The sequence below is a fragment of the Chaetodon trifascialis genome, chromosome 13 (genome assembly GCF_039877785.1).
Source record: "Chaetodon trifascialis isolate fChaTrf1 chromosome 13, fChaTrf1.hap1, whole genome shotgun sequence".
NCBI classification, from domain to species: Eukaryota; Metazoa; Chordata; class Actinopteri; order Chaetodontiformes; family Chaetodontidae; genus Chaetodon; species Chaetodon trifascialis.
Genome location: NC_092068.1, coordinates 13362706 through 13385038, shown reverse-complemented (window position 1 = coordinate 13385038; position 22333 = coordinate 13362706). Strand labels below are relative to the sequence as shown.

Here is a 22333-nt window from a genome sequence, read left to right as displayed (position 1 = left end):
AAAATAATAAAATTACACAAGCTGTTTACGACATGTCACTGCTGAAATACACAGTTATGACTCTTTTATAAATAACAATAAAATACCTGCTACAGTAATGAAAGGTAAGCCTCAGGGACATAAATGACATGAAGTTTCAAACAAGATGTCAGCATGTTCTTAGATGGTGAAACTTTTACTTCCTAATTGGAACCAAAATAACATGAGAATGAATGAGTATTGTGAGGGGGGAGTATTACCTTTTTTTCGGGTGACACACAATATTAGCTGTAGTAAATGGTTTTCAGGGAGTTAAGTGCTTTACAGTCAAACTGAAGGCTTCAGGAACACAGGCTTACAGCAGCTCATAATCAGCTACAGGAAATCAAACTCACAGTCTTGTACTGAAACATGCCAATTTCAGACATAATTTATGGTGAAATAATTCACTGAACATGGAATTAATGTTTTTCTTTAACAGAATATGTAGCACCCAACCAATGAGCAGTGAAAATTTAAAGAGCGACATGCAATCAAGCAACACCAGGGGGCAATACTAGAAACTGTACCAGCCACACCGGCCAGAGAGAGATCCAGACATACCAGATGTACATGAGCTCAAGGTACTCAGATGAGAAGCATTAAATGGAGCCAATTATGAATTCTCTCAGCACTGTGAAAACCTCAAAACACTTTCAAAGACGTGAACAATAATGCAAAATACCAATGCAGAAAACGTGATGGTATCTAGTTCCATTGACTGTCTGAGATCACATAAAAGGTGTTAGAAGAGGTCTGATTGGTTTCCATGACAGAGAGAAACTGTAAAGATGAGATCTTCCTGAGAATGGCTGTTTGTTCCACATCAGCTCCAGACTGGTGCCTGCAGTGACGCCAGTTGTGTCAATAGTTTGGCCCTTTGCTGTAAGGATCCCGTCTCATCATGCTACCATAGCACATGGATGGATCACACACCCCAGGCTGTCCAGGGATGCCAGGATTTCCACTTTTACCCTCTGATCCGTTTAGACCGGGGGGTCCAGGCTTACCTGGAGAACCTGGCTTACCGTACCCCTGGGGACCCATTGGACCTGTGGAGATACAACTACTAAGCCATGATATGTTCAAAGGAACAGCACACAGATGTAAAAGGTGGCATTAAATATCAGAAATCTTTTTCAAGCACCCCTGCAAATTAGCTTCCACATGTCTTTGAATGAAGTGAATGTTTAGTGAAACTTAATAATCAGTCATATTATTCACCTGGAGGGCCAGGTGGCCCTTGGTCTCCAATGGTGGTTCGACCAGGGCTCCCCTTCTCACCGTCGAAACCTGGTTCTCCTACAAACACAAGTGTACTCACTTGATCATCCTGCAAAACAGCTTTTACAATATACTGTTGACACTGGTTTTACCTTTCTGCCCATTAATACCAGGGTGCCCTGGTCGACCAGGGTGGCCCAGCTGTCCCCTGGGACCAGTAAGTCCGGGAAGACCCCTGACTCCCTGGGATCCAGTTGGACCTGGAGGACCAGGGGATCCAGGCCGACTGTAACATCTGGTACAGCTGCTCTGCTGGTTGCCCAGCAACAATAAAGGCAGCTCAGCTAGGATTGATAGTGAAAAGATTTTAGATATGTGTTGAAAACACACAGAAACACATCATCAGTCTGTCTACAATGATACTCACATTGAAGAATCTCTCTGCAGATTTGCCGAATGTGATTGTCCGACATTTCAGTTGCCTGGAATAAAAAGTGATGGATAATTTGGATTTTTTTACATTGTGTCAGTCACTATCAGATGTAACATTATGATGAAAGACATTATCAACAGTTGTTAGCACAATGTGTTGCACACATACAGATCTTCCTTCAGGTCCAGGTGGGCCAGGTCGACCCGTGTCCCCTGTCAGCCCCCGGGGGCCAGGCGGGCCCGACAGACCCGACTGTCCAGGCTGTCCCACTTGACCTTTTTGACCTCTCTGCCCCGGTTCCCCTGTTGTCCCTTTCTGGCAAAAATACCACCCCAGTATTAGCAACACACACAATAATTCATATAATTCATGGCATTCGGAGGTACAGTGATTCATGCATTCATCTTAACATACCTCTCCTTTTGGTCCCGTTGGACCAGTGGAGCCCTGTCAGTGAAAATCAGGATAAGTCATTAAACTGCAAAGCAGTCAGACAACACATAACTCGAATAACGCAGCATAATCCTAAATATGTGTGATTTTGTAATTATAGAAAGTTACCTTCTAAGTCCGCATCAAAATGATAGATAATTTTGACATTTTTTTGGAGAAAGCCTAAATCTTGGAAATATGGTTTAAAATGGATGAAAATATGAAGCAAGTCAGACTAATGACCACTGAGTTAGGATCACTCTGTTGTAGCACCACCTGTAGGCCAAGTAGCAGATTTTGCAGTATCCCTCTTGTGGGTCAGGAATTATGGTTATTATGTCAAATAGTCCTTCAAGAACTTGAAAACAAGTTATAGTTAAAGGTTTTTCCTTATAAGATCATACAAATACCAACAAGAAATGTATTTAGCAAAGAAAAAAAAAAAGTTGCTGTCCATGAAAATGGGTTTGTGGGTTTGGCCCTTAGTTTAGACATGTACTGCAAAAAAGGATTTCTAGAAAGAATAATTTTGCTGCTCAGCCTCATGGCTCAGGAGTCGTAAGTAAAGAATTAAAGTGCTAATAAATGGCCACATGATGGCGCTATCTACATTAAAACCAAATTTTGAGCTATCCTGGTATGTAAAAAAAAAAGACAGACCACAATGAGGCAAGTCATTAATATACTGTATATGGAACTGTGCAGGTTTAGCTTAATTTGCACAACATTAAAAGACAGTCTTCATCGCATTGTACAACAGAGCTGATCAAAGACACTCACATGTCCTCCTGGTTGACCATGCTCTCCCTTTTCACCTTTCATTCCCTGGTGAGAAAATCAATAGATTGTCATCATGTCAGCATATGAAATCAGTGTTTCCTGAGTGCTTGAGCAGCATAGGGTTCTGGTGATATTACTGAAGGCTATAATATCCATTCAAACATGAAGATCGGTGCATAATGTAGCAGTGTTTACAGGTGCTAATGCGTTTTAAATGCAATAAATTAACACCAATTTGATCTGATTACATAGCTATGATTACGGTTCCTTGCTGAGTTCTAGAGTCGATTTTGTTTTCATGGCATGAAATTGATCCAGCTCAGCGTGATGGAGAAAACCTTGTTGGAAGTCAGTAGAATGGCAAATATCCAGTTATACTTCCAAGATACAAAATGTAGCTGACACATGATTTCAGCACCCCCTTGAAAATGAAACGATACATCTCAAGGAGTTTACCCTGAGATTTGTATGGTAAATGAATTAAGGATAATACATTTCTCCAGTAATAGAAGTACTCTCCTTGTACACCCCTAAGATACAGTAACAATTATTGGATGAGTTCCACACTGTGATTTTAATCAGCCAATGGTGATAAATTACTCTTATGTTCATTTAAAACTGGTGTTGTACTCTTAATCTCTCAAATTGAGTTATTATTTTAGATAAGCAATACAGAAGTCAGCACAATCACAGTACGATCTGCCTGTGTGACTAAGCATTGATGGCAGTGTCATTTTGTCTCAAACCTTACCGTCTCTCCTCTTTCACCTGGATTTCCTCTTTGCCCCTGATAAAAAAACAAAGACGCAGATGACAACTGACAACCAGAATTCATCCTTGTACAGTGTATCACAGTAAAGTGAAATAAGTAACGGGCTATGAAAAATAAAACATGGTAATGAAATAGCTGAAAAAACTAATAAAGTACTTCCCTAAAAACTTTTTGATCTGGATCTTGATCTTGATGTGGAGGTTGAGTCAACTGAGACTGGGTTAACCTTGACCAGTGCCCAACAAGCAATTATGAATTTTCTTTACCATAAATCATATACAGCTCCCTAAAAGTTGGGACATTGTGTAAAACCCAAGTAAAACAGAATGTGATAATCTGCTAATCTTTGACATCTACTCAATTGAAAATAGTACAAATATATTTAATGCTTTACCTCATGAACTTCGGTGATTTTTGTAAATATATGTTTATTCTGAATTTGATGCAGCAACACAATTCAAACAAGTTGCAATAGGAGCAACCAAAGACTGGGAAAGTTGTGGAATGCCCCAAAAACACCTGTTTGGAACATTTCTCAGGTAAACAGGTTCATTGTTAACAGGTGATAGTATACTGTTTGGGTATGAAAGGCACATCCTTGAAAGACTCAGTTGTTCAAGGCAAGAAATGTGAACACATGATAAACACATCAATAAAGCATATTACTACACTGGCTCAGGAACACTTTGTAAAACTGTTATTTTTGTTGGGCATCAGGGTTACAGCTAAAAAGGTTTCAACTGGATGAAAGGGGGGAGATGGCAGTCTCAGAACACTGGCAGAGAAACATTATGGTAGAATACCTTGCTGCCCTTCAGACCTGGTATGCCTGGGTGCCCCGGCTGGCCTTCTTGTCCTGGTTGTCCTGCACTCCCCTTTAATAATATTCAGTTTAACATTAATCATTAAAAAGAACACACTTTATTAATATACTATAGGATGTAAAACTTCCAAAACTGCTTTGTTACATTGTGGATGAACACAGTATTACAGCATTTTAAAACACACATGAAGCCATGTGGTTCATATTAAATGACTAATCTTGATATTATATTTTATATAAACATACCACAGGCCCAGGTGCTCCTTGTATACCCGGACTTCCAGCTTCACCTTTATTCCCCTTGGTTAAGAAACAGAACATGTCTTATGTGACAAAATATACAATGAAATAACAATTCAATTCACATCTTATCACTGACTGGACAACATCCTTTCATGAGGTTTCAGTGCATTGCAGCTTAATTGTGTCTAGTCGTATGCTTTCTTTTCCAGTTGAGCAAGCCTCAGTAATTGCTGTCTGAAGTTCAGCCATAAAATCAAAGTATTGCCTGCCTGTCCATAAAATAGCTTTTCATTTGTGTGCCATTTACCAATACGCATTGGCTTTTTAAAAGCAGATCAGCTAATGAAATGTGATTAGGAGACAGAGCGCCCAGACCAGACGATCCCAGACTGCTTACATTTCCACTAAAATTCCACTGACGAAAGCAGAAGGGCCGGATCATCGCTTAATTTAGCACTGCCGGTGCGGCCAAGAGATCGTTACTTGTTCTAAAGTGTATTTCAGAAAAACAGTGACCAAACAAAACATGCAGTGCTGCTGACCCAAGCAGCTTTCTATGCATTTCAATCCCCTCTGTGGTTAGAAAGCGTCAAAGATTTAACCCTATCCAAACTGACAGTATACACTGCAATGCATGGACTGGATGATGTCGGGCTTGGGAGTGTGATGTCATTTAACTTCAGGCCACTCTGATCCACTGTACTTGTTGGCAACTGTATGACACTGTGCTTGGACTGAAATCATGCCATGGCTCGGCCTGCAGCTCGTTGGTTGCTAATGCCAGCTTGTGTGGATTGATGTGCAATATTGACTTTTGTTGGTAACAGTTTGAGCCAGTGTGCTCACAGCCTCTAGAATGTGGAGGGGCATCAGCTCACATTATATTTACTGCACATTTTATTCATCTAAAAACTGTATTAAATCTTTTTTAATGACTGTTGGTAAGATGTAAGTCAGTCATTATTTCTGCTAGCTTCATTTTAGCCTTGCATCACTAACAGTGCAGCTGTTTGAAGAAACTCACAGAGAATTTTCTAACAGGGATTTAAGATTACCTTGGGTCCAATTGGTCCTTTTAAACCAGGTGCACCAGGTAAGCCCATGTCACCCTACAGTAGAGAAAGAAATTATTGTGCTGACAATTCATATCCAATTTTAACACAATAAACCCAATAATCCAAAGCTGTTTTCTTACAGGTGGTCCAGTGGATCCTTTGAAGCCCCTGGATCCAGGCAAACCGGCTTCCCCCTTAAATAAGAAACAAATTAGTGAAACAGGATCAAAGAGATCGACTGTTTATTTTGCATTTACATTAAGAATTTGTTACCAAGGCAGGAGCTCACCTTTTGTCCATTCAGGCCTGCAATTCCTGGCAATCCAGGCATGCCCTGGGAGCAGGGAGGCAGATTGTACTTACAAATCAATTTATTTAATAATGAAAAAAAGAAAAAAAACATGCCATGGAATTGTTTGTAATTGTAATGTACATTCATGAAAAATGGATCTAACATGCCTGTGCATTATGTTCCACTAGAGGTAATATATTTATCAGAAATAACATTTTTAATAAAACCATATGTTTTCATAAGCAGCGTTTTTGAAGAGACAGTAAAAAAACAAGTACCAGTTTATTTCCTTTCACAGTGGAGTAACTACTCCATCATGTCAAAACAACTGTAGCCAGTTGCTTCATAAAAGCGACTAATTGAACTGACACAGTGCACCAAGAACTGTCTAACAAAACACTCCCCGCTTTTGGTCGGCTTGTTGTAAACAGGAAGAGTGGAGAAACATGTTTTGGGGGCTTTTTAAGGCTAAATTCTTGCCAGTAATAATTTTGCAGACAAAGAATTTGTCATTTAATTTCTGCCTTTCCTTCTTCTGTGCAGTAATAGAGCACTGCATCCATGTTAGATGAATTATATTTCCTGCAATTAGACCGTGCGCACACCTTTTATTTGCTGATACACAAATACAACAATACAAAACGTAGCTGCTGTTCACTTTTCACTTGGAGAAAAAGATGTGAAAACAGAAACAAATGTCTCAATAAATGGATTTAATACATTGAAAGTTCATGTGGTTCAACACATGCAGCAGAGCTACCCTGGGAAGCCTCTTGAGTTTTTTGCTTTAGTTATTTTTTTCTGAGATAAATGCTTGCAGATGCTCAGTGGTTGCCTCAGAGCGAAGTTTGAGTAAAATATGTGCATAGTGAATAAATTAGACAAGCAGACAGAGAGACAGAAACGTAGATGGAGCCACCCACACACTCGCCCTCAGCCTATAGGTAAAGAAATCCCTGTATTGGGGCCTTGGCGGAAGCGCTCACTTCATCTTGTTTTAACTTGAGGATGTACAGTAACAATCCTGTCTCCTTGGAGACATCGCTAAGTCTATTGTTCTGGTGGGGGAAAATGGCGTATATCCTTGTGGAGCAACTGACTCATCTTTTGTAGATCCATCACAAACCTTTGGACAACACTTGGAATCATGATCTGTGGGGTGGCTGCCCAGTTGAAACACTTTCTTCCTAAAACAGATTTGCCAGAGCACCACAGCATTCCCCCTTACTTTTACTGGATTATAGCCTGAGCCTGCTTGTTACATAACAGGGTTATCCTGGGATGAACTACAGGGGAAATACCCCTAATTTACTGGCTGTCAGGGGTGCTCTCTGTATTGCTGACAGTATGTTAACACACTGCAGTCTTACTACAGTAAAAAAATGTTACGCATGCAACTCTTGTGATCCATTAAATCAGTTCTTGTGCAGTATTTTGCTCTTCTGTTACTTACAGTATTATTTCATGTCAGCTACACTTTGTCTGAGAAGAACTTTGTAAACCATGATGGAAAGAACCATGTACATAAAGTCCTCTTGCTTTGCTTAAAAGTTAAAATCTTAACTCAATATGACAGCACATTTCATATATATTCATGCATAATTTGCATCAATTCCTCAAGTTCTAGAAGTCCAAGTAAAGCTGTAAGACAATGGCAACAGCTCAAACAACCTACAAATACCAAACATGTACAATGAGTAATGTCTGTGTTTACGACTCACAGGATGGCCTTGTCTTCCATCAACACCAGGAATGCCACTGGCACCGGCCTCTCCCTGTACACATTGGAGAAACAAAAACATGATTCATACATTTCATTTTCATCTGAACTCCTTGTGATGAGCTCTACATACTCATCCTTGTCTCATAGTTTCTACATGTCATGTTGGATTTATTAAATAGACATCAATCTAAAACGTGGAGAGTACCTCAAATGTTTACAAAAGTTGTCAAATTGGTTCTGGAAAAAGACAAGGGGGACACCAGTACTGTATGACTACATTTCCATGGTTGCCAAACATCAACAACACAACTTTTGGGAACAGCAAGTCTGTTAAGAATGTGCACGCTTATCCATACTTATGCCTCTATTATTCCCCTAATCTCTTAATGAGCTTTGTGTCATGATCTTCTGTGCTGTCAAAACAAACAGACCTTTTGACCAGGTATCCCTGGAAATCCGTCCTTTCCATCTCTCCCAGGTAGACCCTGAAATCAGAGGGAAGGTTTTTACCATGATTATAATGGCACATGGGCTTCGGATGTGATGCTGAATTGTTTTATACATACAGGTTTTCCTGGATAACCTGGTGGCCCAGGAGGTCCCATACTTCCCTTTTCTCCCTGGAAATATCATGCCATCCAGTTAAACTTGTTATATTTCTTGTGCCATGTTCAGTGAATGAGCTGTTTTTCTGCACCCTTACCACTTGACCAGCTTTCCCTGGTACCCCTGTAATTCCTGGGGATCCTATTGAGCCCTGAGAAAAGTGAAAGGATTTAGAAGTAATCATCAGATGTGATCTAAAAATAGTTCATTCCTTCCATCTAAGCTTTCAGGCAGTGATCAATGTGCTGCTCATTCGACAGGATCGTCTATGTTTATGAAACCGGCAGCTAATGAAACACTTCTTCGTCAATCAGATCAGGAGGCGAAGTTATACAGTGTGGGACAAAAGCATCTAGACCCATCGTAAAATCACCATGGTTACAGATATGCAGTCAGTTGACACCAGTCAGCAGTGATCTTGTTGTTCTGGGGTAGACCATGCATTTAGCAACTATTTGGACAGAAGCTAAAGGGAGTGACGCGTTTCACTGCGTCATTCTGGCATTTTTGAAAATTGCACTGGTTGACCTAAAACTAGATGTTAATTATCTGCTGAATGGTGCCAAAACTCCAGGGAATAATGCGTCACTGCATCCTCACATTTTCTGAATAAAGCAGCATTTGGATCTAGACAGGGACGTTACATCATTTATTATCTCAGATTTTGCATTCCATCATTCAAAAATATGCTAATCAACTCAAGAGGGAACAAATGACTGAACAGCATAAAACCAAATGACGTATTTATCTCTGGCTGGATCAGGGGCTTTTGTGGCTTCATTTGCAAAAATATTTAGGGTATAAAAAGACATTTTGGTCAAACTGTTGATGGTTTCTTTCATTCAGATTGAGCTGGGTTCAATCTTCAGTTAACAACTGGGGCCCAGACACAGGTGTTCATGTTCCACTGATATCAAAACATAGAAAAAAATCTGTCTCGCTGGGACCGTTGCTAGAGTCCTGTTTGGTAGTAGAAGTCCAGTCCAAAACAAATAAGTCATGGCAAAAGAGATTTAGAGGTTCAGGGTTCCACTGACTGGAAGTGCTGCAGCTGGGGCAGTAAAGCTTCAATCAGGGAAGCCAACTGGTAGAGTTTGGGCTGTATTTGTCTTTGCAAATAGAGAATATAAGGTTGCACCGAATGTCAGTTTTTTACACTCCAAGCTCCTACTGAGGTTTTCCAATGAAGCTTTGAATTTGAGTCAAACAGAATCCTCAATTTGAATAAAGTGATTCATCAGATTAAATGACTCACTTTCTATAATGAAAATAACTTATTGGTTTTGATGTTCAATGAACAGCTCTCTGGAGTTACTGGAAATGAGTTCAAACAATTCAGAAACCGCTGGAATCAAATTCTAAAACTAGTATAAAACTGATAACATTAGTGTATCCTTGTCTGAGAGATCCAGTTTGTCTGACAGCATGGAGCGTAAAGCATGGACAGCTACTGGGATAGAAAGTGTGAGCGATGATTGGTGTGTTGCACATCTCAGGTGTGCATAAAGCCCACTTTCAGTGGGCAGATGTGATCTGCGACGCAGCAGATGTTTCTTGCCAGGAACACTGATTTCTCTCGAAATGAATGGTGCCAATACGGTGTGAATGAACTGCAGAGATCAATAGCATGGATTGGCTGAACACAATAAAATGATGAAATGGTTTTGGTCATGAACAACTATCTCAGCCCGTGAATACACAAACACAGCTGATTTTTGGCTAACAGTCTTTCTTCCTCTTGTGTTCTTGAATTTTGTACTTTTGACTTAGCAGATACCTCATGTTTCCGTTCTCTAGATCCTATGCCAGGAAAATGAGACTACACCCATGGGTGGTCTCACAATGTGGGAACAATTTAAAAAGGTAGATGTAAATGTGTTTATATCCACAAAAAATCTGATACTTCCACAAGATCAGGGTTCCCTCCAACTCTGAGAGAAGCTTAAGTGGCTCCCTGCTGGTTGAAGACTTCCTTTAGAGATCATTCTGTGCTGAGTGGATCTTTGGTACCTTGACCAAAGATTCTGGCCCCTGCAAAGAACAACTTAAAGTTGTTTTCCAAACGGTTAGTGTTTGAATTGTGGAGGAGCCAAATGCATCTGGACTCTTAACCGTTTCATATAAAGGGGAATGTTTTACGAATTTTAATCATGGTAGCCGCATGACTGCATAGGTGACAATGCTGACCAGCTCGGTCGCTCAGTCCACCATTTTGATCCAGACTGAATATCTCCAAAATTATTACAATTGACATTTTGTACAGTTATTCATGGTCCCCAGGGGAGGAATCAGCTGATCCTCTGACTTTTACACGAGCACCACCAGCATGTGGGTTCTGATTGAAATATCTTAACACCAGTGGGATGGACTGTCATACAGTTTGATACAGATATTCACTTTCACCTCAGGATAATCTGAGTGAGCCCCCAACAATGATCGGGTCAATTTTCTGTTTTCTCCTCTACTATTCGGTTGATGTCCACAATGTTGTTGATGTATTTATTGCTGTTACTTAAGTTGTGTTTGGATCATATGTGATTTGCTGTGACTGCCGTGTGTATTATCTATGTGTATGTTACAAATGTCCGTGTGTATAACAGGCATTATAGTAGAAATATTATCCTCAATGTTATTCACACCACACTGCTCAGATGAGCTTGATACCCAGAAAACAAGTTCCTCAGAAAAATAATATTATAGTACTACAGTACTGAGAATATTTTCCTATTTGTGAAGCCTATTTGACCAGAGCTTGTCTAAACTTGCTCTTTAACATGTTTGGCAGCTGTCTTGCTTTGCCATGTAAGATGGAAAATCACTAGCAGTGCTTCTTCTAAGCGCTCATCTCATCATTCATGAAGCCTCAGACCCTTACCACTAATCAGATGTCTAATTATGGGATTTTAAAAGAGCATTTTGATAGACCAGTAAAAGCCTTGATCCGTCCGTGTTTCAAGTATAACTGGAAATGCGCTAAAAAAGATGCAATAAATCTTTAGCAGTGCAGTCTCCCACTGTGTCTTTGTGTTTTTGTAAGGCCAAAACCCACAGCATTTGACCCTGATCAAAGAAAGTTGAGAAGACAGTCCAAGCACTTGTAAAAACTTAATTTGATACATCCTGGACAGTGAAACTCTATTAATTGGACAGATGGTGCTGGAGGAGTCGCTCCAGGTGCACACATGCGTCTGCAGACGGCTGAGACAGTTATCAAAATGACATTAACTGCTTCAGTTATTGTAAACTTCAGTCAACTGGCAGCGGCCCCACTGTGGTCACACTGATTATAAAGTGGGATGATATGACAGAGGTGACGCAACCTAGAGAGGATGCATTACCTCACTGTACCTTAGAATAACACTAAACATTCAGATGAACATCAAGGCGATCAGAGCATTGAGAAAGTTCTGGATAAAGCTGTAAGACTGTCAAGCTTCTGCCCAAGGCTGCGTTATGGATTACTTTATCAACTTTCTGCACTTTCCATGGCAGCCGACACATTTCGCCTCACAGGTGCTTTCTCCTTGAGGCTCATACGCTTTTGCCCTCTTGCACATTGTTATTCCTCATGAGAACTGCCAGGAACATCCGGCATCAGCAGCATCTATATTTCCTAGTCCCTGGACCGAACAGCAGTAGAGGCTGTCATCCAGCCGAGGCATCACTCACTGTGGTTTGTCTATTGATTTCTTTTCATCTTGATACTTTGAATTCATCTTGGTGTCATCTAAGGCTCAGAGGTTCTCCCCCTAGTCTTGAAGATGATGATAAAAGAAGATTCATTCACATTTTTTTTTATCAATTTATACGCCTTCTCCTTAACAATATCAGGCTATATTTGAGGGTGGTGTGCATAGAATAACAAGGTTTTATTTGTAACTGATGTGCCGTATAGTTCTCTCTGTTGGGATTGGATCTGTGGTTTTTTGATGTATCTCCGGGCCTCACACATAAGGAAGGAGCTTACTGTAGTTGGGCGGCTACAGAGTGAAGAAGTGGTGCAAGTGAGGGGAAAAAAACAAGGCAAGAAGAGAAACAAGGAACATCGCTGGAAAGCACAACATCTTGAGCTTTCTAAGAAAAGGGCAGTACAAAAGTCAGGAAATATGAACACATTTAAAAGACTCTGATGGCCTTCATGCTCTCTCTGTGAAGTGCTCTTGTCCCACAGTATAGAAGTTGTATTTTTTTCTCTCCCAGGGGATCTGGCTTTATATTCATAACATATGGTTTCTGGGGTGATTGATGCAGCGATGTTTAAACAGTGCAAGTTGATGTGTCTAGCAGGGATTTCCTGTTAATCCTGCATTTGATCTCTCATAAAAAGAAGTTTTACTGTGAATTTAGCATGTGTTTTGTACTTTTTAACGACCACTTGTTGATTCTATACAGAAATCATTTTCTCTCAGCTTTCGTCAGTCAGTGCAATCAGCAACTTTACCCACGTCCCATTTATGAATGAACTTTTAGATAACAACATCTGTACACTGGATTATCGAGCAGAGATGCAGTCACCATATATGAATAATTAACATCACCACCTTCTCTCCTGCTTTTCCAGGTGATCCTGGTAAGCCAGGCACGCCCCTCTCACCCTGAAAGAACAGATGTGTATTACAAAATTGGCTTTTAGTGATCACAAATTAGCGCCGCAACACAAAAATGAAACTGATTGTGCTGCAAATGTGCTATTTGACCTTCCTACCAAAACACCAGGCCTCCCTTGCTCGCCTTTGTACCCATCTGGCCCACGTGGACCCTGACAGAAGTAACAAGAGAAACCGGCTTTTCATCTTCTGTTCTGGATTTTGAATTTAATGTACAGTTAAATTAGGTGAAATTGTCTTTACCTCTACTCCTGGCGGACCTGGCAGCCCAGGGCTTCCTCTAATGCCAGGGATACCCTTCAAATGAAGAAAAGACAAGAGATACACACATTTGGATAAACATCTGAATCAACTGTGCATGTTCTCGATGTGATTCTAGGCTGTGGGCTGGATTCTTCCTCTGAGGTTTTGATCATGCTCGACAACATGTGGTTCACTCTTGCTGAACCTCTTGATGCTTTTCATCACACAAAATCACCACTGTGCTGCCACCAGTGGCATAAGATGTTTGTTATTTACCCACTGGAAAAATAAGTATGTGTGCTTTTTAGCATTCTGAAGCAGTCCTGACCACATCAAATTAACAAGCAGGAATTTTCATGACCTAATATATACATTAACTCCACTGGTTTTCGACATTTTCTCAGATGCATATTGTCAATGCAACTGTGACAGTGCTGCTGGCATTTATGTTCTGTATGTTTGTATATTGAACTATGTAGTACTCACAGGCTTACCATCAGCACCAGTAGGTCCAGGCTGACCAGGTTTGCCAGTGTTTCCTTGTTCTCCCTGAAGAAAGTGGAATAAAACAAGTTGTTGGTACATCTTTGTCAATCGTGCCCCCTCAGAGCAGCACACATGAATCCATTTAAAACATCTCTGGTAGCAGCGTGCTTTCTCAAGCATGGAGTGTTGTATCTAATGTAAGATGCTCTTGAGCACTATGTGGGGTTATAAGGAACATCTGCAAGCCAGCAATGGTCCCAGCATTTTGGATCTATTAGTAAATGTAGTAAAAGCATAGCAGTGATCTTATAAACACAAACATGCCTGAACACATGTAGGTTTTATGAACAAAGAGTTTTGTTGCTAAGGTAATATCTCTCTGAGGTCCTTGTGTAAAGGCTTTTATGACCGGAGCTATTATTTGTTTGATGCCCTGTGATCAATAAAGGCAGAGACGTAGGTTTTATTCCCTATTTTGGTCTTTTTCCATTCCAGCCAGTGTTTATCTGAGGCAGTGGTCTGGTTTGCTTTAAGCAAACAGTACAGACAGCACAATACAGGATCTCACAAGAATAGCCTTCACTTACTCACATGGCTGTTTGCCAAACTAGGGGAAAGAGATCATTTGGTGAAACCTTTCAGCAGGTAACCTTATTTAAGGGATGAAAGTGCTAAAACCTCCCATACAGCACTGTTTGTGGCTTGAAGGAAATCTGTGTTTACAGGCCATAATGACCGCAGTTGCATTTGACCTATTGGTAAAGTGCAACCTCATGTGTTTATCCCATAATTTTCCAACACAGAGACTTGGAGCATTAGACATCAGCTGGGAATTCAGTACACGTTTCCTCCAGGCAAAGCTGGAAGAAAGAGAAAGTTTGTGCTCTGCTTACCAACAGAAGCTAGTCTTCAGACTTCTGAGTTTACACATAAACCAGCACTGTTAAAGATTATTTTTCTCTTAGTTAATCTCAACAGAACACCACTGTTTGAAGTAAATATTTAACTGTCTGAACACTGAAGACCCAGACAAGGTTGAACAGACTATTCTCTGATATCTCACAGTGTATTGTGTGCTTGCAGGATGGTTTCCAGTGTGCCACTGTGTTCTAAGGTATGTAAAAACAACAAAATCATACAAGACAAAGAATGAAAGGAAAAAGATGATATAAAGAGCAAACTGTTTTCTAATTACTGACCTTTATTCCCTGAAGTCCAGGGGGTCCAGGAGGACAAACACAAGGTTCTTGAGTCGGTTCAGTGTAATCACGACTGTTGGAGCACTGTAATGAATAAGAATAAGCTGTGATAGATAATAGACAAGGCGTCATGATTAGTCAATTACAATCGCTTGACAAATTTCCAAAAATCCAACACTGAACCCTGAAGGGTTTTGTTCAGGTTAATTAATACATTTAATCATTTTAAAACAAGCTATTTTCATCGCAACTGTGTCTGCCATGTTCAAATCCTTGAAGGATGTTCATAAATCCTTTATTCTGAATCAGCAGGACTTTCTGCTGAAATGTATGCAGTAAGCTGGATCTTTTTCTGTTTTTCAATCAAATGCTGTGAGATTTTGCCAGAAAGGCATTTGATCTTCCGTTCAAACATTCAAAAGGAAACTGATGACTGGACTTTGAGATTTCTTTGCAAATAAACTATTGAAAGATGGGTGAGAGGAGAGAAGTGGTGGTAAGCATGACAAGCATGTATAATTTTAGGCTTCTTATCTTGTCTCTTTTGATATTTTTATATAACAGTCTCACATTAAAAATAGTAATTTGGTACTAGCTTTGTGATTATAGCAATTTCTAAGCCAACCTAACAGCGGGACACTGCTTCACAAACACAGTTTGAGCCAGCAGACAGTAAGAAAATATACTGAGTGCAAAATGTTTGAAGCTGAGCCATGGGTCCTCCTCCAACAAATTATTTTATACATAAACAGATGTGACTTCAACTGAATATGCTGAGTTTACTCTTTCACCACTCCGTACTGCAATAGACTGTGCTGGTGAAATAAAAGACTATTCCATGCCCTGCAGTAGATGGTGTGGAGTTAACTGATGATGAAATTGTGCGGTGCATTTTAGAGCAGAAACAGATGTAGTTGGACAAGGTGAGAAGTAGGTGAGAAGAAGTCATCTTTGCAGCTTTCAGCCTGAAAAAGAAAAAAAAAAAAAAAGTGCAGAGCCAAGCAGAGTCTCATACTTACAACTCCAGGTATTTCACATGCAGTCTCTCGGTTATTCTGCTCGGGGTCACAGTAAATGCGAAGTTTCTGTATTTCAAACTAAAAAAAAAAAAGAAGAAGAAGAAGAAGGTCTTGTTAAAAACACGTCCGCTGTTGGAGATTCCAAACAAGCTAACAAAACAAACAAATTGTAATATGGGAGTAATTTTGCAACATTTAGTTTAGTTTTATCAGAGCTTTGCCACTAATGAATTGAAATTGCTATTGTATAACAGTTAAAGGAAAGATAAGTACCCTCATTGAGTATTGAGCAGCAACATGTTGCCAGACCTCCCTCGGTGTTTGGATGTGTTCTGCAGCAAAGTTACGTTGTTCTTCCATTAATTTAGTATTTTGTTGATGTTGGTGGTAAAATGGCTCCAGAATGTCCCATAGACTGTTGCATTTCAGTTAACATGTGAGCAGAAAGATGATCCTCACATGTGATTTTTATTATTTCCAGCCTCGTTAAGACTTTACCACTGCATGTTTGGGCACATAAATCAATCTAAAGCAGTGTGGTTTACATTTTGTTAATGGTAACTTTTCATCTAGTTTTAAACACGATGAGAACGTGTCATCATGCTGGCTGGTTCTTGCTAATGTAATGTTATTTAAAACTGAACGTGGTCCATTCTGGTCCACCTTTAGCATTCGCATTACACAAATCAATTTCCAAACACGAGTGTTTTTATCCAGAAATATACATACATAAGAGCATTCACTTTGTTAAACAGCCTCAAACTACAAGATCCTTATAACGCTGGATCAGAACACATAATAACGTTCACTACAAGCTGTGATTCATGTTAATGTCCGCAGCTATAATGATGTGTCAACATACTGGCTGGCATGTAAAAGTCATGCATAAATTATGTCTTGGATTTTCTGTACAGACCTATTACTTCTTATGATACCTCATACTGTTGATACTGTTGTGCTTAAATCTTTTTTTTTTTAATATATATAAATATTGTAATTGCACACAGCGAGCTGTGCTGTTGGATTTTAGTTAAAAAAATGTCTGCCTTTTTGATTTTCATGTATTTTACATGTATTTCATTTCACTAGCCATCATTATGGCCACAAATGCAACAAGGCCAAACCTGCTTAATTGCTTACATATGTCTGAGGTATTTTAAAGAGTCAATTTGTGTTATTGTTTCATAATAAAAGGTGTTACATCATATTGACAATTAGAATAAAAAGGATGTATTGTGTAGAACGCAGTTATTCCTCTTTTCCATATCATTATCATGACATAAAATGTTGTTTTATGTTTGCGGGGATGTATTTGCATCCATGTCCAAGAAACTGCTCTCTATATATCCTTCTGCAGAGCAAATTACAACACAGCACAATTATGATTTAGTACACATACAGCATTTTTGGAACCAAATGTGCCAATTGAGACAAATAAAACAACAATTAATGAGACCATGTGGACAAAAACGCAAAGTTTTGCCAACAATTTATTATCCACCAAGTTAAGCATGTCTCTTAGGGGGCAGCAATAAACTGTGCAGTACTGTGTGATGCAGTTTAAAACATATATCAGTACTGAGTTTGCTCAACTACTCATTAAACACAACTGTTCCCTCTTTCTACAGTCAAGTTGACGTACTATGGGATTATGTCTCTGGGAACCAAACATAATGCATTTTATTAAGATAGGGTTGGTGATGCTAATAAACTTACTGGCACTGTTGTTTCCTTTCTGACATATTTTCCAACTTGGGTTTTTCCATTGATGAAAATGCCGACAGGGGGCTCCAAGGATAGGGTCTCAATTACCAGGTCATCAATATAAAGAGTCACATCCTCTTCAGTGACCAGCAGCCGCAGCTGGTGCCATTTCTCATCAAACAGCTTATTTTATCAGAAAAAGGACAGGAAGTAGTCATTAATACAATGGTACAAGCTGGCATTGTGCTGATAAGACATTAAAAAACAAACAATAAAATTGTGTGCACCCTGGAGAGAGTGTGTACAGTGCTGCAATTGTTGTTCAGAGCAGGAAGCAGGAAGAACTCTGTCACAGATTGGGAAAGTATGTTTTTTTTTTAAACTTGAATAATACACAATATTCACATTTATGAAGGTGAAATCTTTTAGCAAGACTGACATTGCAAATAAGAAAAGAAAACAGCTACCAGAGAATGTAGGATGGACGTATGCCCACTTTGATTCTGAAGATTATTGGTGTATCACAAACAAAAATCTGTTACACAGCATCCAGTTCTCACATTGTGACTCCAGGTAACCTAATGATCAGAATGAAGATCACCATGGCCTTAAAGGTAATATGTCAGATTGAAAAGTCTCTTGTTACCCAGAGAAAAGACATTTTACTTCTAAAATTAAATAAACTGCAGTGGAGATAGTCTTTTGTCTGTCTTTCTAAAAGAGGCTAATTATATGATAGATCTATTTCTTTAAGGGCAAAGACGTAACCTGACAGTAGCTTCTACTTTTCTTAAGGTTAAATAGGCCTCTGAAGCTCTACAGGCTTATACAGGCTGTGCTGCTGTGAGAATAGGAGGATTAGGGTTGATTGGTTACATAACATGTATTGTGTGCTTGAAAGAAAATGTATTGCAGGTGCATTGAAATAATAAACAGAAGAATACAAAAACTGATCTTAAAGGTCCAGTGTGCAGGATTTAGGGGGATCTATTGGCAGATATAGACAATAACATTCCAAATTATGTCGTCATTAGTGTATAATCACCCGAACCGAGGAGACGTGTTTGTTTTACCTTAGAATAAGCCCTTTATATCTAAAGAGGGAGTGGGTCCTCTTCCATAGAGTCTACCATGTTCTACAGTAGCCCAGAATAGACAAACCAAACGCTGGCTCTAGAGAGTTCTCTTCACATTTTTTACATTTTTAGTGGCCAAAGTAGGTTCTCTGAAGGTGAGGGGTAATCAGCTGTTTGCAATCTGCAACCTCACCAGTAGAGGCCCCTAAATTCTACACACTGGTTCTTTAATGTGTAAACTCAGTGGGATGGCCCTTTAAGACTATTTCAAAGAAATAATGCACAATGTTACTTTACCCTCGCTGTCTGCTGTGAAAATGTAACTGTTTGAGTTCCACTTGATGATTCACTGGTTGTGGTGAACATGACAGTGCGGTCCAGTCCATTTAGAGTCACCGCCATCTGTGGTCTCCCATCACGCGTCTGTATTCTCCACACATCCCACTCCTCTATTGCCACTGATCCTTTATATCTCAGAGTGGCCACAAACACATATGATGGAGGCAGCCCATCAGGGAAAAGGGTCCTGGGTGAGCAAATGTAAGAGTCCATCAAATTGTGAACACACACATGATGATGAAGAAGAAATAAAAGTACACTGATTACCGAGTAGCTTCACTCAAGTCAACACGAGATGTCACTTCATAGGCCTTAGTGCCGTAATATGTCCCTTGTGTCTTCTTTGCTTTTTTAGCCAAATTTAGATGTAACAGAATGTCAAAACCCTTCTCATCGCGGGAATTTACAGGAATTCTTGCAGGACAAACGGTCTCTGCAACAGACAAACACAGTGAAGTAGACAAACATAGGGGCAGATAAAATAGCAGGAGAATAAGTAGTCAGAGGTGAAGAGACACCAGTGATCCTGTCATAAAAGTAACATTTGACCTCATAATACCTGAGCAGAACAACACCTTTAGCTCCAGATACTGATCAGCAGTTGCTCACCTTCACACAGTTTTTGTCTTATGACCTGTATGATCCTGGAGATAGCTTTGTAGTCCTCAACTGAGAAGACGTAAGTTGAAAATGGCCTGTTTGCAATGTCCCTCAACTCGACCTCCTCTGTCTCTGACCCAACACCAATTGCAAACAGAATTACTCCTTTTTTCCTTGCTGCCTCTGCTGCTTTCAAAACCTCATCTTGAGACTTCCCATCTGTGAGGACAACAGCAATTCTTGAAATGCCGGATGGTCCACGCTCGGAGAGGCCAAACAGTTTGTCTGTAGCAAACTTAATGGCTGCCCCTGTCCTTGTGTTTCCCCCCATGTACTCAATGGACTCCATCGCTTTGATGAGGTCCTTGTTAGAGGAGTACTTCCCCAGAGGTATCTCTAAAACCGGGTCATCGCTGTACTGGACAACTCCAACCTGGGTAAACTTCTGTCCAATGTTGAAGCTTGTTGTTATGTTGACAAGCCATCGCTTTACTATCTCAAAATTGACATCTTCAACACTCCATGAGCCATCTAGAATAAAGACCAAATCGCATGGTGCCGTCCTACAACCTGAAGTAGACAGGAAATAAACAATCAGCAGTGTGAAATAACGGTTTCAACAAATAATACCTTGTTTGATGGAATACATGAGATAAAATGCATTTACAGTACATGAAATCACCTTTGCCAGTTGTATGCATTTGACAGATTTTAATGTATGGACAACAAGCAGAACAAAGTGTGAGAAAATGAAGACAGAAGCACTCTTACTTCTTATGTCTTCATCTTGAGCTGCACTAAACAAATGGAGAAGCGTGAAGCACAGGCATCTTAAGACACAATGCATGGATGTCGCTTTGTAACCCATTATGCAGCAGTACCAAGTTCCAATTGTGCACCTACAGGAAAAGGGAAAAACATGCTTTGTATTGCAAGGAAATAGAGAAGGACAATGCAAGCATTTGTGACATGTGGTCCCTGTGTTACTCTTGCCTTGACAGAAGTTAATGTCTAAGACTGTTGTCTTGTTTCTATTACTGAGATGTTTGCTTGTCATTTATTCTGGCTTTAAGGTCAAAACCTTCCAGCACAAATCTCAAAACCTGCATTTTCACACACAAGTAATTCTAAAAGCCGTTGGCTTTGTTGCCAAAATATGAGTTAACTCAAATAGTTAATGATTCAAGCATTGTATACACATGCGAATAAGCAGCATTTGTGCATGAGGTCATGTTGTCCCTCTGGATGATGCACCAAAGTTGTTAGATGAAGGTGATCTGATTAAGCTATGTATGAATGTGTATGACTCAAGCATGACAGCAGGAAGTCCATGCATAAATTCAGTCTGTAAGCACTTGTTATGACTCATTTTCAAACATTGTCTAACTGTAATTTAAAGTTATTTTTGGTTTGATTGTGTGACTCAGCAGTTCCTCCAATTGTATATTGGTTGATGCATTTAATATTGATCCATATGAATCAGATGTGGACAAAGATTTTTTGTTTCACATCATTAATTGGGGTTTTCATTGACTCAGCTGTGCATTTGCAGAAGTCCGGCAATCACCAGGACAGGCATTAGTACAGAGGAGTGCCCACATACAAGCTGACTTGGTGCAAATAATACTGTATGCATTGCCCTTAGGTCAAGGCCCAAGTCAAGCACAGAACAGACAAAACAAGGCAGATTCTTTCTCATATCAAAAAAGTTCCAGACCTATGATTTTTAGTGGAACAGAATGTCGTAACATACAAAAAAGATGGAAAAAAGAGGAAAAAACTGTCTGTAAACTGTTGCAATGGCTGCAAACTAGCTCTGTCTTCCCTTTTGTGACTGAAGACAAGCATGTTAAAACATGTTTGTTGTTACTGAAATCCTTCTATGTAAGATTTTGCCAAATGTCAAAATAATAGAGAAAGATGCTAAACAGTAAATCTGAGAAAGAACAAAATAGTCTGACCGCTTCTGGTTTTGTTCACAGCACAAAATATGTATGTCTTTCTCAATTTCTTTCTCATTTTTCTCATTTTTGACATTGATAGAAGGACACATACACTGAACATACCAAAGTACTGGTGGGGACCTTTGATTGTGACACTTTCCAATGTCGGGATCAGCCACACATTCGGTGTAATGGAACAATATTGGAACATTATTCAGGACAAGCAACGTTAAATCAATACAAGGCATGCAAGGCACAGTGCTGTTGAGGACCAGTAAAGAAGCAACACTATTCATTAAGCACCTACCCTGAATATGACATGATTGGATGACAGTGGACCTAACAAGTGATCACCCCAAGTTTGCATTTCCTAAGTTATATTCACTTCCTACCTCCCACCACTGCTGCAGACACTACAACCCACAAATCCACAATTCACTGACTTGTACCGCTAAGTTAGACTCTACACTCTGTATTTATCCTCACACTCTAACTTTCCAGTGCTGCTGCACAGCTTCCACCGCCTCAGTACACCTAAGCATTTTCCTTTCTAGCCTCATCTACCACATCCTCACATGGCGCTGTCAGCTTTACTAAATAAACAATTCACTGAACCTCCGACCACATGTACCCTTAAACCAGTTGTCACTGTTTCCTGTGGGATTATCAGCTGTTTCCTCAAATCTGCTGCCATTTGCCAATCTCTGCCCGCCCTT

General features: G+C 39.8%; 1 protein-coding gene across 1 annotated transcript; it reads right to left on the bottom strand.

The window, feature by feature from the left end:
* Nucleotides 1-4: 4 nt before the first annotated feature.
* Nucleotides 5-20542, bottom strand: col21a1 (collagen, type XXI, alpha 1). The gene is made up of 28 exons (XM_070977919.1): nt 20446-20542; nt 19684-20244; nt 19342-19507; nt 19033-19261; nt 17672-17842; nt 15956-16033; nt 14937-15020; nt 13738-13800; nt 13252-13305; nt 13107-13160; nt 12943-12996; nt 8499-8552; nt 8362-8415; nt 8227-8280; nt 7794-7847; nt 6070-6114; nt 5921-5974; nt 5781-5834; nt 4729-4782; nt 4463-4534; nt 3639-3674; nt 2888-2932; nt 2090-2122; nt 1844-1990; nt 1670-1724; nt 1395-1586; nt 1243-1320; nt 5-1070 (listed from the first exon to the last, which is right to left on the bottom strand). The coding sequence occupies exons 1-28, from the start codon at nt 20540-20542 to the stop codon at nt 883-885; spliced, it is 2880 nt and encodes a 959-aa protein (XP_070834020.1). The 3' UTR covers nt 5-882.
* Between the last annotated feature and the right edge of the window lie 1791 nt (nt 20543-22333).

Coding starts and splice junctions, on each gene's coding strand:
- col21a1 (XM_070977919.1), bottom strand. CDS start 20,542: ATGGGTTACAAAGCGACATCCATGCATTGTGTCTTAAGATGCCTGTGC. Junction 16,034..17,671: donor GAAAGGAAACAACAGTGCCA/GTAAGTTTATTA, acceptor TTTTTTTTTTAG/TTTGAAATACAGAAACTTCG. Junction 1,991..2,089: donor CAACGGGACCAAAAGGAGAG/GTATGTTAAGAT, acceptor TATTTTTGCCAG/AAAGGGACAACAGGGGAACC.